This window comes from Lathamus discolor, chromosome 1 (genome assembly GCF_037157495.1).
Source record: "Lathamus discolor isolate bLatDis1 chromosome 1, bLatDis1.hap1, whole genome shotgun sequence".
In the NCBI taxonomy this organism is placed as follows: domain Eukaryota; kingdom Metazoa; phylum Chordata; class Aves; order Psittaciformes; family Psittacidae; genus Lathamus; species Lathamus discolor.
In genome coordinates this window covers 117,365,283-117,381,999 of record NC_088884.1, presented here as the reverse complement: position 1 = coordinate 117,381,999, position 16,717 = coordinate 117,365,283, and the positions used below count along the sequence as shown (strand labels likewise).

Sequence of the window (16,717 nt, the reverse complement as noted above, 5' to 3'; positions counted from 1 at the left end):
AAAGTCATTGTTCTTCCAGGTCACTTGATAGAGAGGGTTTATGATCAGACAATTACCTGCAATATGCATTCTCAAAACACAAAAACCAACCACAACACCTAAAAAAGCTTTTGTTTATTAGTTGATGGAGATGTTATTGTTATCTTGTTGATCACATCTGTGGGGATCTGATGACATCCATCTTGCTATTGTATTCCCAAAACCTGGATATCCCGTGCAGGTTCCTTGTACTTACTTTGTTTTATGGCAAAAACAGCTTTCATAAGAACCTGGATTATTCATCTCCCCTTTTCAAACACTTCCTCATGTCATCATTATACTGCAGGTGTTCTGGAGTTTCATCCTGCTCCAGTGCAGTCTGGATCAGCCCATGGCAGATGGCAGAGCTGTGTTTACACCCCTGGAGCACTTGATTCCAAGTGTACTGGATGCCCCTCTACATGAAAGCAAACTGCATCCTGCACTCTGCTGCCGAAGGGATCAAGAAAAACTCACTGACAACCTCAGTTGTTGCATACCACTTGGCAGCCTTTGACTCCAGCTTCTTCTGTTGGAGTGCTAGCACATCTAGTACGGCAGCCCTGAATGGCACTGTGACTTTATTCAGGCTTCAACAGTCCACTGTTAGCCCCTACTCTCTGTTAGATATTTTTTTGCACTGGGTGAATGAGCCTTACTGATCACTCCTTGACTCTCCAGTTGTGATCAACTTATGGTATCAACTGGCAAGACATTGTCACCAGTGCATTACCACGGTAGCAACTGGCACCTGCTGTTCTTCCACCCACAGCAACCCCATCACAGACAGATCCTCTGAGAGACCATGCAAGGTAGACAGGTGGTCAATCTCTCTACTGAAAGCAGCTATTCCAAAAGCCCACCAACCAGTACCCTTTTGTGTACGCTTGACTGTGCAAGCACTGCTCAGAAATAACTACCTGTGCTATCCCTGTGCTATCAGCACTGTTTCCAGCACAAATCCAAAACACAGCTCCCTGTAGCTACTATGAAGAAAATTAACACTACCCCAACCAAAGCCAGCATGCAGACGCAGCATAAGCAAGCTGACACAGGAGGTACCTTCGGTACCATAGAAGATCTGTCATACACTGCTTCAGGAATCAGAGCACATGGAGATAAATCCAGCCAACTATATACATAGCACAGATTTTCAAATGCACTCATACCAGTGAGTTTCTTCTTTCCTGTCTCTAAGGAACAGCTGAACACCATCAAAGTCCCTATTACCCAAGTGATTCTGTAAATAAGCTCCAGCCTGGTGACCCTTCAGCTCTGAAAACCTAGTGACAGGAGAAGAAAAAATAAAATAGGTTCCCAGTCTCACGTATTTTATTGCTTACACTTCGTAGTAACAGGGGAAAAGCACAAACAAATCAGTTCAGAACACAGGGGGTTGATACAAACTAATTAAATTATTCTGAATGCCAGGTTGTTTAATGATCTTAAACCATTAAGCCTTTATAAAGTTGATGTCTGCTTTGCATCACGTGCTGAGAAACAGAGTAAATCAGCTTGTGCAGAGCTCTGCTGTGCTGTCCACCTACACAGACACTGTCCATTCCAGTAAGTGATCCTGGGATGGTGCACAACAACCATGCCAAGGCTAACTTTGAAATCAAAGTTCTAATGCTGACTATAGCACTGCATAAAAATTATTAGCGCTGAAGCTTTCTTTCCCCTACTTACTATAGACAAAAGGGTCAATGATACCAATGCGAAACCTTCGGAGCAATTCAAGATGAAAACTATTTGCTTTCAATTTTGAACAATAAAAGTAGGTGAAAACCACAGGATTTCTCTGAATTAATGAAATTATCCTTATTGCATTAAATATACTTTTGAATATGTATTTAAGACAATGAGGTTGCTTTAGGTACTTGAATTCATTTACAAAGAGACCATAAATACATTGGGGGTTACTTAATTCATACAGTTTACAGTGAGAAACTTGATGAAGTCAAAACATAAAGGAATACCAGTGACTAAGAATGTTAAACATTACTAGAATGATCAAAGAATTGAGTAAAATCCTTGACTATAGCTCATAGCTGTTGATATTGTGTCTTGACTTGACTTCAGGAATGGTTGAAGTATCGAGGGCTTTTTGGCCCTGATCTTTTGTACAAACCAGTGCTTTACTTTGATTGTCAGGAGATGGACTGTAAGTTTTTCATCTTTGATACTATACATTTCTGAACACTTACCCTTGGAGATAAGAAAGATGAATGAATTATATACTTACAATCAAAGGGCAGTAGACACATTAAGTAAGCAGGCAAGTCAGATAGACAAGCTAACACCCTATAAAACCAATAACCCAAACTTCAGAAGTTCTGAGAAAGGGTGACCTGACGAGTAACACGCTCACCATATTCCTATGAATCACAGACTGGTAACCTCATTTTACAGTGTCTTGATGCCACTAAACCTGGTACAATCTGGTCGTGCTTGTTTAAAGCAAGAAACATCTCAATCTATTATTTCCAGCTTTGGAAAGCAACTGACTGAAAAGCGTATTAGCTGTTCAGCAGTTTGAGGCATGTCACCTCCAAGACCCCTCACCAGCAAAGGGTTTTCAAAGGCAAATTATTCAATAGCAAAAATAGCAAGACCTTAGAACTCAGACAGCAAGAAAGGACTGAATGCACAGGTGTGAACACACACATTTTGATTTGTGATTCTAGTTCTCATTTCACTGTTTTCAGCCTTGAGTCATTTTTATTGACATGAAATGTGCTATTATGCTTCAGGTTTCATATGATTTTAACAGCCTAGTGCATCATGAGACCACTAAATCTGGTGCAGCCCTAGTCTATGAGAAGAGACAGGTAGGTCTTTACAAGCATTCTAAAAGGCAGCTTTGTCACAGGATCTTTAACAGAGTTAATTTAAATGGGTTTGATTTCTACGACAACTTCACTAGCATTTATCAGTGTCTTCATATCTCTTAGATCACTATAATTAACCCAAATCTGGTTTGACCCTGCTTACCGTAACAACTTCTCATAGACTTACATTTATTTGTTTTTAATTTCTGTGTTCTTACACCACCAAGCCCATACCGCTTCTCTTTAGAAACCATGCTCTCTGGATTTTGCATTGTCTCCTCATTGCCAAATTTCAACCAGCATGCCCTCTATCCATTTTACATTTTCCTCCAACAGCCAAACATCTTTCAAACAGTTTAACAGGCCAGAAGGAAGCAAACTGTGGCACTGAACCTGTTATTCCCAAGCTTCAGGTGTTTCACTTTGTGTCACCCATTTCCTAAAGTGGGTGAGGAGCAGCCACTGTTTTGCCTAAAATTCACAGTAACTACTCTCAATTTTGTACTCTTAAGTGGTGCAGCACATAACAGACGTGTGCTTCTTATGTTTGACTTTGCAGCCCTTTTTGTATCTTCTAGAACAAAATCTAGCATGTTTTCAAACCTGTCAAAAGTTCTATTCATCAACTTAAGAATTTCCTGTCTCATTACACGTGTTGCAATCGCATGAAGATGAATAATCACAGCCTTTGAGATCAGTTTTTCTCTCAGAAGGGGAAGAAGTTCCCCACTAAGCTAGCCTACTATACAGCCACAGTGCTTCAGCAAGTTTCACAGATGTGCAAATGCCCTTGACTTTACCCTACCACAGCCCAGCTTGGTGAGTATCACCTCTATTAACTCGCTCACTAGTGCTGTCAGTTGCTGTTTCCAAAACTGTGATAGTGTTAGACATACGTGCCTCAAATCTCACTCTATTGCAATCCTCTACTGGTTATAGTAATGATCCCTCTGAATATTTCTCTTAATTGAAGTCTAACAAGCTGAGATCTCAAACCCTGTAACAACAGCATGCACGTTCGGCCTGAGGTTAAACCCTGAAGGACTATCATAGATGATCTGTTCAGTTTTGTTGCTGAAAACTCTTAACTGACCTCTCAACCAGTTATTTGGGTTGTGATATTAAGTATTGCCATTTGTTTACATACAGCTGTTTATCCTTTGCACAGACTTACGTGAGCACAAGTGAATGATACACTGGCTGCACACAGGAAAAACAGAAAGAAGGTATCCTTTTCTCCTCCCTTACTTGTCTTCTAATTTCTTGGAGGAAAACCACCTGAAGTTTCTTGACCATGCATTTTCTTCACATCCCAGAAGTCCCATATTCTACAGCAGAAAATTACATGTTCTGTTCAATGCACTATGGTCAGTTGAGGTTTTCCCGCACACTGTGGAGATCAAAGACTTGTATTCATTTTGCCACTCTACCACAAATTACTGGTTACTGGTTTCAGTTCATACCTAAAATGATCCCTGCAAATCAATTTAAAATGCAAATTAAATCCTTCTCAGTGTAGAAATGCTAACGTGAATATACATGCCTGGCATCAACTTGCAAGTCGGAAAGTGCTGGTGCTGCTGAGAGATTAGGCTATTCTGAAAAACATTTCAAAACCCTCATAACTGTGACAAATTCAAATCAGTTTATCGAAAACTGAAATCTGCTTCCCTCCTATAAGCCATTTCCCTTATATTTTCCCACCTAACCAGCTCCAGTGGGACACACTGATGAGTCACAAGAATATTCTACGAATGGAGAGGGTGATATGGCACGGTCACACTGCAGTGGCAACATGACTGTGGGTGCAGCAAGCACATCTTATCTGAAACTGCGCTATCTGTTGCTGGAAACAGACCTCAGACTGCAATGAACAATCACTAAAAGCACAGGTGATACTTGGGTATTAAGTTCACACTGAATTCTCTGCAGGCACAGATGTACTGGTTTAAAGTGCTCTCAATCAGTGCTGCCAGCTTATGAGCAAAGACACATTTCTCTCAGTGGGACAGGTGGACCCCATCAGGCCCTAGCACACCTTATGTTTCAAAGACTCTAGTGTGATTATAGAATCATAGAATCATAGAATCATAGAATAGTTAGGGTTGGAAAGGACCTCAAGATCATCCAGTTCCAACCCCCCTGACATGGGCAGGGACATCTCACACTAGACCATGTCATCCAAGGCTCTGTCCAACCTGGCCTTGAACACTGCCAGGGATGGAGCACTCACAACCTCCCTGGGCAACCGATTCCAGTGTCTCACCACCCTAACAGGAAAGAATTTCCTCCTTATATCCAATCTAAACTTCCCCTGTTTAAGTTTTAACCCGTTACCCCTTGTCCTGTCACTACAGTCCCTGACGAAGAGTCCCTCCCCAGCATCCCTATAGGCCCCCTTCAGATACTGGAAGGCTGCTATGAGGTCCCCACGCAGCCTTCTCTTCTCCAGGCTGAACAGCCCCAACTTCCTCATCAAAGTTCTAGCAGAGGCACTAGCCCTGGAGCCTGAAATTTCTCTTGATCAACCTTGCATTCTGGGTGCAACATCATTAGCACTCACATGAAAGATTAAGGGTGGGTGTGAAGGTTGCACGATGCTCATCAGTCACCTGGTGACATCCCCAGTTGGGGCTCTAGAGGGGCAGAAATACGCTGAAGAGGGTCTAATTTTCAAACGCGTGCCTTCATTCTGCTCAGAAGAGTAACCAATGACTACAATAACTCACCGCTGTTTCATCTTCGTGCTGGTCTTGCACAAGGATTTGGTTGATGTGCCCTTGGTGGAGATGGTTACACAGGCTTCTATCTTCCCGTGTGTTTTGTCCACCTACCCAGAGCCTCCTACCTACTCTGTAATGATAGCCGAGAGGGCTCCCCGTACAGCTCAGTGCAATAACCTGCTCCCACCCCTCCCAGTCCCCAGAGCACCGCCTTCCTCCCGGCACGCAACAGACCCTGGGCGCACCGCTACTGCAGTCCTGCTGCGCCGGCCTGGGTACACCCGCGGACGGCAGGCACAGACGCACCTGCAGCCGCCAGGCGGCGTGACAGCGCCAGCCGGTGTAAACTACTAGCGCAGCCGAGGGCAAGCTCCGCCCCTCGCTGGCCCGTCCAATCAGCGGGCGCGGGGATCGTCCCCCGCCGGGGCACAGTCCCTCCCTGCCCGTGTGCGATCCACTCGATCCCTTAAGAGACAAGTACTCTGCACCACGGCTACTCTAACACCATAGCTACACAGCAGCCAGCCTAGCAGTAGCCTGGGTGTTGCCACGGGGGCTGCAGCTCTCAGCAGTGATGGTGAAGCTGTGCATTAAGGGCCGTGGAGGTCAGACTCCCATCTTGCCTCCCGACTTCACCGGGGACAGTTCTAGACGACTCAAGCATGGTCCCTACTGTAAGACGGAGGCTCCTTCTCCATTATTTTCCCCTCTTTGAGTTGTTCTCTTTCAGCTGGCTGCAGTGATTCCTGCAGCCTCTTCCACCAGCACTGGCCCTGTCCACCTCTGAGCTCCTAAATCAGGAGATTAAAAGTCCTCATATGCCCAAATCCCTCCCCACTTTGCCTTCCACAGTCGTCCTTTAGTGGCATGCCTCTGCTCCAGATTCCACTTTTCTGCTTCAGATCATAAGGAGACAAACATAGGCACCCAAGCCAGCCTTTCAGTGTCTATAGGTCAAAGTTCCACATATGAAAAAAAATAAAGAACGACTTCACTTTTTTAATGCCAACTAATTAATAATTTTACAGCACAGAATATTTCACCTTTGGCAATAAACAAACAACAGAAAGACCCGAAGTTATTTCCTTCTGCTGAGGCATCTGGTTTCATCAATCTCCTGGCTCATACCAGTACAACTTGACTGATTCAGACTATCCCTCAAAAAAAGCTTCTCACACAGAAACAAGTATATTAAATTAACATAATTGACTACAGAACAGTTTATGCATTTTGACAAAATGAACGTTGCTTTCTGCCACTCCATTTCCTGTGTTTTTCTATCTTTCATAAATTGGAGTGCTCTCAAAAAAAAAATTGCACAGACTTTTTAATAGCTAAATGGTTGGTTAATCAAACAAACATAGTGAAGCAGCTGAAATCAAGAGGTAATTGCCTTACCTGTTGTGACACCATGAACAACTCCTTCCTTGGTCCTGGAACCTAAACAAAGAACAATATTAGGTTGAAAAGACATGTTATTAAGTACTCGTACAGACTAGATGGATGATGAAGAGGAATGAATATATAGATTATATACAGTTACATACAGTATTTTCTAAGACTGTTAAAAATGGTAAGAGAAATTCAATTTAAGGGAAAGGGCAAAACCATCAATAAAGAGCAACTGTATGAATGTTTATTGACTGTGGAAAGGCAAATAATACTGGAAACACTTCTGCAGTTTATTTCCTATATGTACTGACTTCCTTGACATTTTCTTGATAGCTGTGTTAATTAAACTTTGCAAACACATGGATAATTCTGGACAGAAACCATGTTAAAGTTAATGTCAAAAGGAGGCTCACACATGCCTTTGCATAAGATCAGAGCCAACTTTCCAGAAGATCCTTTCAATTTCATCTTACAACTCTTCTCCAGATCTCCGTTTGTAAGGGTTAACAACTGTTACTGAACTACAGAAAAGCCTAGAGGTTAACATCATGGGGAGCTGGTAGCACTAGCCAGATTCAGACCAAATTTAATCTGAAACAGAAACATTCAACAGCAGGTAAGGATTCAAACATGAAAATGCCACCAGAGTCAAACCCAAGATCTGTTGCATCTAGCATCCTTCTTGTCAAGAGGCACGTGTGACAACTTACGTAAAGATACTGCACACAGCAACCTGGAGCTGGTACCAGACTGAGACCTGTGTAAGCAATGTAACCCTGACACCCGGAAGACCAAACTGATTTCTGGAACATCCCCGTAAAAATACCATGACTTTTTACCACACTGCACAAAAGGGAACTATCTCTCATGTCTGCAATGGGAGGAGAAACAACTTAGCACATACTGCTGATGAAAACACAACCCCCTGTCTTTTTCCTTAACCAGAGTTCTACTTGTCCTCATCAGGTTTTATAATTTGGCTACATTTCTGGGATTAGTAACCATCTGTGGACTATGATGCCTAACAATGTGCAATTAAGCATTACCGAGACAGAGTTTATGCCCTAGTATGCCAGAGATAGGATGACTCCTTTTGTTTATTGCCAACACAGAGATTACTTTATTCCTAATTCAGTTTTTTGTCTCAATGTTATTCAGTATTTGAGACACTGTAATATATACTTCTGATGTTACACTTCAAACATCTGTATAATTTTAGATTACATGTAAATTCATATACAAACTCATAGAGGCAGAAGTATATTAGAAGAAAATGTATGAGCAGAAATATATCAGAAGAAAGCAACCCTGCCCACAATTCTTTACAATAATACAATTAAGCTCTGAAATAGAATATAAATTCATTCATCAATATGTCCTACTTGCTACTCATGGCAATTTATGGAACTTAAGCCAAGTATTTATGGCACCACCTGATTGATTACAGCACTGGAAAGGCTCTGTTATCCATGAGCAAGAGCAGAATACCAATCCATAATAAATAAGAGGGGAAAAAATGCTGCATCAAGTAAAATGAGATTTTAACTTTAACTAACCTTTTAATAAAGAGATAAAACAGCTGAAAAGTCTTCTCCTCCCTTTATTCTGATTTTCTCTTTTAAAAAATCTTGTTTTCTCTCACTGAAAATACTCACCATTGAAAGAATAATCCATTTTATTAAATCCAAGGTGTTAATGTCAAAGAACTTGGTTTAGGACTTTGGTTCTATGCTATAACCAGAACTAATACAGAAATGCTCATCTCTTTCTGTTAATGGAAGATACGTTTTTCTTCAATGAAAGCTTGGCTTGCAGACCCATACAAAACAGAGATATATATAGCTAAATCCATTAATTGGCAAACAACCAGCAAAGCAGTGGTCCAGACCTTACAGCATATGTTAGAGCTCAATACTATTTGCCCCACTACTGCACACTTGCATGGAAGTAGCAGTTTCTGCAGTCACAGCTACAACAGGACCTGTAAATACATTAGGATCTGCCAGAACAGGCCTATAAATAAAAACAGTTGAATTTACTAGGACGACTTCTGGCTGGCAATGAAGAAAAGCTGGTCATCCACACTGTTGTTGAGAGAAACTAGCTGTCTGGCATTCTGGCATTCCCAAAACATCAGATTATATCATTTCTTATTGTACCCTACATAACAAGGGGAACAGAAGAATCAGAATAGGGATAATATAAAGACTAAAGAACCTGACACTGATACACTAATTGGGTGATGCAGGAGCAATACTAGTACATGATAATGCTACTTTTCCAAGCTACAATACACATTTGTGTGAGGGGAGGGAGAAGCCAAAACCAGAATTTTTTGCCTTTCTGAGAAAAAATAAAATAGACTCTCTTCATTTCATCATCATTCTTACTATGCAAAATATCTCAAGAGTTTGGCAATATACTCATTTCTAGGGTTTTTGAGAGATGAACAGACTATTCCAATCAAGCCATCTCTGAAATTCCATTTGCTTAGTCAGAGCTGGGTTAAGACAAGGAAACATAAGCAGAAATTAGGCGAAGGAGAAACCACTGTCTAAGAAAAACACTTCTCCCATGTGCTGAAGCCCATTATTCCACCAAATGGACCTGAGTCCCTTGACTACTTCACTGGCTTTTCTACTACCAAAGGAAAATAAGAAACCTTATGAAAAGACAGCAGCAGAGGAATTTGGATGGTCTTGCCAAATAGGTCATGACTGCACTGTTCTACTCTAAGGCCATGTGCCAGCTAAGCACAAGGAGTAGTAAACAACTCATCAGCTAGTCACCCTGCTCCTGATAAACTATTCTTTGGTTCTGCTAGGGTGTAACACATAAAAAATGACTGGAAACTTCCATTCCTGAGCACTGAACATGCACTCAAGAGTCAATTGACCAAAAAGTTCAACTCCTTGGTAGTACACACAGACCTCAGAGGAGCTCTTGAGAAGTACATCACTAACAGCAAGCAAGAGCTTCTCACTCTTACTATCAGGTCCTGGTTTCAAAATGGGTTGGGGTAAGTATGACCACTCATTTCCTCACAACTCTTGAAGAATACGTAGAGACACCATTTTAGAATTAATGCTACATGATGCAGCATAGGCGTGCTGAGCCTCAGTCCTCTTTTCTAAGCAATGATCAGGCTATTGCTTGACATCAAGAAAGGACTTGGTGCTGCTCTTGTATGAGCAAAGACAGAGCCATTTCAGCTGGCCGATGCTGAAATACATCATCAGAAGAATTCATGGGGGAAAAAACCCCACTTGAAAGCATATAAACACACTATAGACTATATTGAACAGTATCTTGGGTATTAAAAAGCAGGACAAACAGTGGACTGAGGAAAAAAGAATAGACTGGTTAAAACAACCACTTTCCAACCCTCCCAAGCAGCAGCTTTTGTTAATAGAACTCTTACCGGGTAGAATTATATTACAATCTTCCACATAATAGGTAAGAACAGCCTGGACAGAAAGGTCCAGATGTTTTATGTATTTCCTTAAACTCCACTGATTTCAGTGGGAGACCTTTATCACAAAAGGAATGGGGACCAAAGACTTTGAATATCATTAATTCTCCAGTAGCAGTGGAAGGCTGAATGTTATGGAGCTGACTGTTGAAACCAAAAATGATGGACAGGTTGCTCTCAGCCCAACGTTGTTAGGTTCTATTTTGCAAGATGTCAGGCAGCTTTCACAGCATGATCTGGCTGTGAAACTTGCATTTGAAAACCCAACTATAGAAATAGGGAGCGAGAAACCTTCAGGAGCATTAATACAGTGTGCTGCTCCTCTCCTCTGCTCATAAAGAGGTTTCACCAGCTTTTGCACTGCAACAATTATCAGCCTGCAGAACCAAGAGACCATCCCACCATCCTTTGCTAACACTGCTCAGCCAAAGAGCCACCCCTGCTGTGTATTTGGGAATTAGCGAGAAAGTCAGCTCCTCATTTTCTCCCTTACCCTACTTGACCCTGTTTAAACTTCAGCTGAGAAAACCAGGGCTCCCCACAGGCAGGCACACACCCAGACACGTGAGCTCCTGGAGACACAAAGGCTTCCAACTTGCATGACTGAAACTGTGCATGCAGCTCTTTCCTCCTAAAAAGCAGGCATCTGCTCTGGGAAGGATCCTTCACCATTACTAAAGTTACCTGCACTGCTTCCTATCATGGCTCAGGATTCTGCTGTCCTTCCTATTTATTCTGGAAATAAATAGCAAGCCTGCCCTCCAAAGTTCAACCTCAGCAAAGTCATCTCTGAAGACAACAAGGAGATCTGTTGCCTCTGGGAGCAGAACCAGGTTCAAATATTATTACAGTCTGGAGAATGGGTCTCCCACAAAGATTAATTCAGCACACAATGTAAGTTTCTAATACAAAGAAATCAATGACCCCAGAAGCATGGCCAGGAACTACAATAAACAGATATTTTAAAATAAGAAATCCCTACCTCTGAAAAAAACACCAACATCAAGCACAATGTACAGTGAAAGAACATCTATTTTGATACACTGAAAATGAGCAGATGCTCATTTTAAAATAGCCTCATCTTACAATTAGTTTTCAAAATGACTGCCATCTCTGTTGGCAAGAGCACTGAGCTTCGCTATGGCTCAGCAGGAGAAAAGTATATTCCAAATGAGTAGTCCAACCTATCTAGAGCAGAAATAATTTGTTACAGACTGACACTAGCCTGCATGGGCAGAGGGAATCCTTAAAAGACATTGGAATTGCAGAGACAGTACTCCCATTTAAAAGAAATGCCTCTGGTCTTCAGCTCAGTTTAACTTCTCTTTGGTATTTGTGCGCATCTCCCCAGATACACCACAGCTTCCATTACAGAACTGACCTGCTACAAAATCATCAAAAAAGAACCTACAGAAAAGAGTATCTTTTCCCCTCCATTCTTTTACAGACAAACTTTATTTGATTAATAGGAGAAATTGATCCATAATTATTTTTTTTAATGACTACTTATTCATATAATCTTGGCAGATTATTTTTCCTGTGAATTTTTCATGGCAGCATTTGCATGACAGTCCTCTAAAGCCCGATACTTGCCAAGCAAAGATGATAATTGTGCAATCAAAGTACCAGTTTGGGATTGGAAAGTAATTTTATTCCCGGTTCTGTGCAAGACCCTTGTTTGTCCTAGATAAGTCACTTAACAACTGCTTTGCTACCTTGGGGTCTGATTGCCCTACCTCATTAACTGTAGTGGCTCTTCCTTGAGAAGTCATGGAAAATATCTGCTAGGGATATGCAACAATAAATACAGAACGTGGATTTAATTTCCAAAGATGAGACGACACTGCCATACAAAATGTTACTGTCAACATGCCAAGCAGTCAGAATGGCTTATGCTCAGTTCCTGAACTAACCTCTCAAGTTTCTTCTCTCAAAATATGACTTAAACCCCATATGTTCTATGGGATGCTATGAAGCTACCTTCCACTTCAGCTTTTACATGTTGGTGGGTTTTGGTTTTTTTTTTCATTTATTTTTACTGCACCATCAACCCCTTCAGCCTTAACCTAGCAAACCTCTTGAAAGAGTGCCAGCTTGCAACCTGTACTGCAAGGTACCTCCTAAGGAATGACCTTGTTCTGTACGACTTCACAGATGTGGCTCCACTCCACAGAGAACTAATGCAGAGCTAGCATAATGCAGTGATGGAAGAACCAACATGTGGCTTCAAAGAACTGGAGCTCAGGAAGTCACAACTCTCCTCTTGTTTGTTTTGCAATGGTCTCCTATGAGGCATTACATACAGGGGGTTGCAGAAGAATAGATCTGATGAGGATCCAGCTGTGAATGTCAAGGCACACCAAGTAGCAGCATGATCCCTGCTGCCCACCTACCCACATAGAGGACGCCCTCTTTCGTCTTCCCTGCCGCCTCTGCCACACCCTGCTTGGTCTTTTCTGCTGCTGCTACGACTCCCTCCTTTGCCTTGGATAGTCCTTTCATGAACACATCCATGGCTGAAGAATTTCTTCACACAGCTCTGGGGGGAAAAAAAAGACAGGACACTTTCAGTGAGATTTTTTTCAGCTTTTTATCCCTGAAAGGGAAGAAAATTCTATTCAAAACAAATGGGATCACAATTACTTTAACACTGTATTATTTCTACCCCCACATTATGTAGCTTTCATCCTCATCTCTATTACCAATACACAAGCACCTCTCTGTATGTGAGGCTGCGCTCAGTATTTCATTCAGATAGAAAGAACAGTTAAATAAGTAGAAAGGAGTATGATTATGTGATCACCTTCACATTTTCTCACATGCTGCTGTACACAGCAAGTTAAACACCATTGCCAGAGCAGTTCCCTCAATCCAAGCAAAGCCTGAGGATCCTGTTTCCACAGAATCCTACAGAGAGGTTGCCAATAGCGCAGTTCTGGCTGGGACATGGAGTTATTGATACAACAAGTACCTTCCTTGCCTACCAGGGCATCATGTCCTGCACAGAACAGTTCTGTTCATGTGGTGATGGCAGGATTTAGCCCTGTGATTTGATGATAGTCCACCTCTCATCCAGAAGAAAATGCCAGCTTAAAGAAACACTAGGAACTTAAATTAAGAAAAAAATCCCAACCAACCCACAAACACAAAACCCACAAACAAACCCCAAACAAATTAAAGTACAAGATACCCACACCCTCCTAAATGACAGATGTTCACTTGTTATAAGAAACTGCCATTACTATGCAGAAGGACTGGAGCAAACAGAGAATGCTGCTTTCCTGCTAGTCCAGCATTTTGTGCACAGTCCACACTACTCTTCTAGTAATCAAGTTTTCTCAAATGGGATCTGGTCTGAGAAGAGGTTTTACTAAAAAGCAAGAGCAAGAAAGCAGGATTTTAGAAGCCCTGCACTGAAGCTGCCAAGTGAGCTCTGTGACAGCTGTACAACCCAGCGCTACACTGAAACTACTGAATTAGTAATTAAAACAAAGAAGTAGGTGCCCTTTCAAGAAGTCCATTATCGATAGCCGTTTCTCTCCCTCTACCCACACAGAAAGAAGCGCTCGCTGCCTGTTATTTTATGTTCTCTGCTGGAGGCTGAGTAGGAGGAATGGATATCTAGGAAGGCATCTGGGCTGCCGCAGCTTTCTACTAACTCATGACGAGCGTGTGAAGAAAGGCAATGTTTGTGCTCCAGCCAAACCACCCACGGTACCTGTTACCCTGCGGCTGGCGAGGTGCCTCTTCCACATAGGGAAGAGGGGAGCAGGCCCTCCATCCCGCGGGACCCTCCGGCTCCTCCACAGAGAGGGTCCTCAGCCCCGTCCCCAGCCCTGGGCGGGGACACCCGGGGACCGCGAGCGGGCGACGTGGATGTGCATCAGCTAACACACAGGCACCCGCAGGAGGAGAGAGGGAGCGTGCAGGGCGGCGTGACCACGTATGTGCACACACATAGAGAAGGGCACCTACCGGGGAGGGCGGGTGAGGCGGCCGTCTGGGCACCCGCGGGCTCCAGCTCACACGCCGTCGGCACAAGGCGGCCCTAGCGCCCGGCTTCCCCTCTCTCCCTCCCTCGTGCCCACAAGAGAACGTTCATCAGGGAATACTTATATTTTATATACATTTAATTATACGTACATACATACACACATGCATCCCCTTGGGCTACACAGGCACAGAAAACCCAGCTCTCGGCAGCACCGACACGGAGCGGAGCCGTTCACCCCCGCCGCACCGCTCCCCTCCGAGCCCAGAGCTCCCCCAGGGGCCGCCGCCTCTTCTCCCCGCTAGCGCAGCGGAGCGGTCCCCACTCCCCCGGCACTACCGGAGACAGCACCTGCCCCGCCCGGCCCCGCACTTACCGCCGGGCTCGTCCGCCACCGGCGACCGAGCCGTTCGGAGCGGGCGTGGGACGGCGGGAGGCGGAGGGCGAGGCACGGAGGGCCCGAGGGGAGATGCCCCTTCTCAGCACATCCCCAGGGGGGTGAACGGACCGGGTCTGCTGATGCCTCCCCCCGCGGCAGCCCCGCAGGCGGCGAGCGTGAAGCAGAGGAATGGAAGAGGGGTGGAGAGAGGATGCGCCACGGGAGGGAGGGGCGGAGGGAGATAGGGAGGGTCCCGCCACACTCCCCACCTTCTCCCGGCCCACCCGCTGCCGGGGTTTGCGCAGCCCACCAGTCACGTCCTGCTCGGGAGAAGGCGGGGGAGGTGTGGTAAATAGGGGACACTTGTTCCATCCACTCATACCAGGAGAGGAGTGAGACGAGAAGGGAGACCGGGCGACTTCGTCCTCCCGCGACTGTGCGCACCCACCACTCCCTCAAAGGGCTGGAGCACCGCATCTGAGAAGTGTTGAGGGAGGCGGTGGTGGCAGCTGCACACCTGGGTTTCACTTCACCTTTCACTTTACCAAAGCCTTAGAAAATCTCCCCAGGCATCTAATTGTTTTTCTTCTACTTCCAAATCTTCAGCCCTAAGTGACTGGAGTTCAGTGTGACTGTTCTCACAAGATTCATAGACTCATAGAATGGTTTGGGTTGGAAGGTACCTTAAAGATCATCTAGTTCTAACCCCCCTGCCATGGGCAGGGACACCTTCCCCTAGAGCAGGTTGCTCAAAGCCTCATCCAACCAGTCCTTGAACACTGCCAGGGATAGGGCAGCCACAGCTTCTCTGGGCAACCTGTGCCCGTGTCTCATCACAACCACAGTAAAGAATTTCCTAATAGGTAATCTAAATTCTACCATCTTTCAGTTCATGATCCCAGCTCATTTTTAAGGATGGGAGGTGACAGTCTTGCACCTGTAATTTTACTCTTAACCCTATTTCACTCACAAAAGGAATTTCATCCCAAGTCAGCAATACTATGAAAAGCTCCCCCTCACTCCTGACAGATTTGCCCAACCCCTACACCTCAACTAGCATCCTCCACCATACACTCCATGGCCACTGCTATTCAAGTCTTAATCTGATGCATAGAAGTCACTTTTTCTGCAGAAAGGGTGAGCCAGCAAACTTCTCTATTTTGGTAACAGAATTTCGGCATGAAACCCAAGAGCAGCAGGAGACAAGGCATTAGAGCAGATGGACCTTCAGCTTGAGTACATCAGTTCCTGTGCTGTATAAAATCCTGCAAGACCTACACAAACAGTTTTGGTTTTATTGCACTCCAGAAGGAGAAACAGAACACAGTATAGATGAGATACAATCATATGAGCTGCAAGGAGCATCTTTCATTCATCATCCCATGCAGACAGAGGATGCATCCCTGGTTTTGTTTTCATTCTGAACAAGTAGTGCAGAGTCTTCCTCTTGTCAGATTTCTTCATAAGCCTTAATATTTCTATACTGTTCAGTAAACTTTCTTTTGCTTCATTCCACTACTAGTTTTAATCAACCAAGCATTCAGCAATATATTTTATTTCTTTCTGCAAGTAGGTGCAGACTGAGAATAGAAATCATGCCCTTATAATTCTGCTCTCAAGAAAAGCCCAGGAATTAAATTACATAAGGTGCTTCACCTCATTCATCCCATGCAGCACATTCATTACCAATGCAAGAACAAAATATGGTATTTCTATTTCCTCCCAATTTGGGAGAGAGGAAAATAGGTACACTTTCAGACAGTAAATCAAAGTGAATCATATTCTTTGCCCTTGTTGTTAACTGACCTAGCAATTTATATACCTTAGTAGTTAAATTGGCTCATTGAAAGCCATTCCCTCAGTCATTCTCTACCACCTAGGCCTGTAAACTTAGATCTCAAATTAGAATTA

At 43.7% G+C, this 16,717-nt stretch overlaps 1 protein-coding gene across 3 annotated transcripts in view; it reads right to left on the bottom strand.

Annotated features, from left to right (window-relative positions):
- Positions 1 to 15,228, bottom strand: part of SNCA (synuclein alpha) — a 70,816-nt gene extending 55,588 nt beyond the window's left edge. Inside the window, exons 1-3 of one of the 3 annotated variants that reach the window (XM_065692056.1) lie at positions 15,189 to 15,228; positions 12,830 to 12,975; positions 6,971 to 7,012 (exon numbers count right to left, since the gene is read on the bottom strand). In XM_065692056.1, the coding sequence (XP_065548128.1) occupies positions 6,971 to 7,012; positions 12,830 to 12,950 (163 nt within the window). In that variant the 5' untranslated portion in view covers positions 12,951 to 12,975; positions 15,189 to 15,228. Of the gene's footprint in view, positions 1 to 6,970; positions 7,013 to 12,829; positions 12,976 to 14,803; positions 15,132 to 15,188 lie in introns of those variants that run through there. The other 2 variants (XM_065692065.1, XM_065692046.1) reach the window with 2 other exon arrangements.
- Positions 15,229 to 16,717: the final 1,489 nt, after the last annotated feature.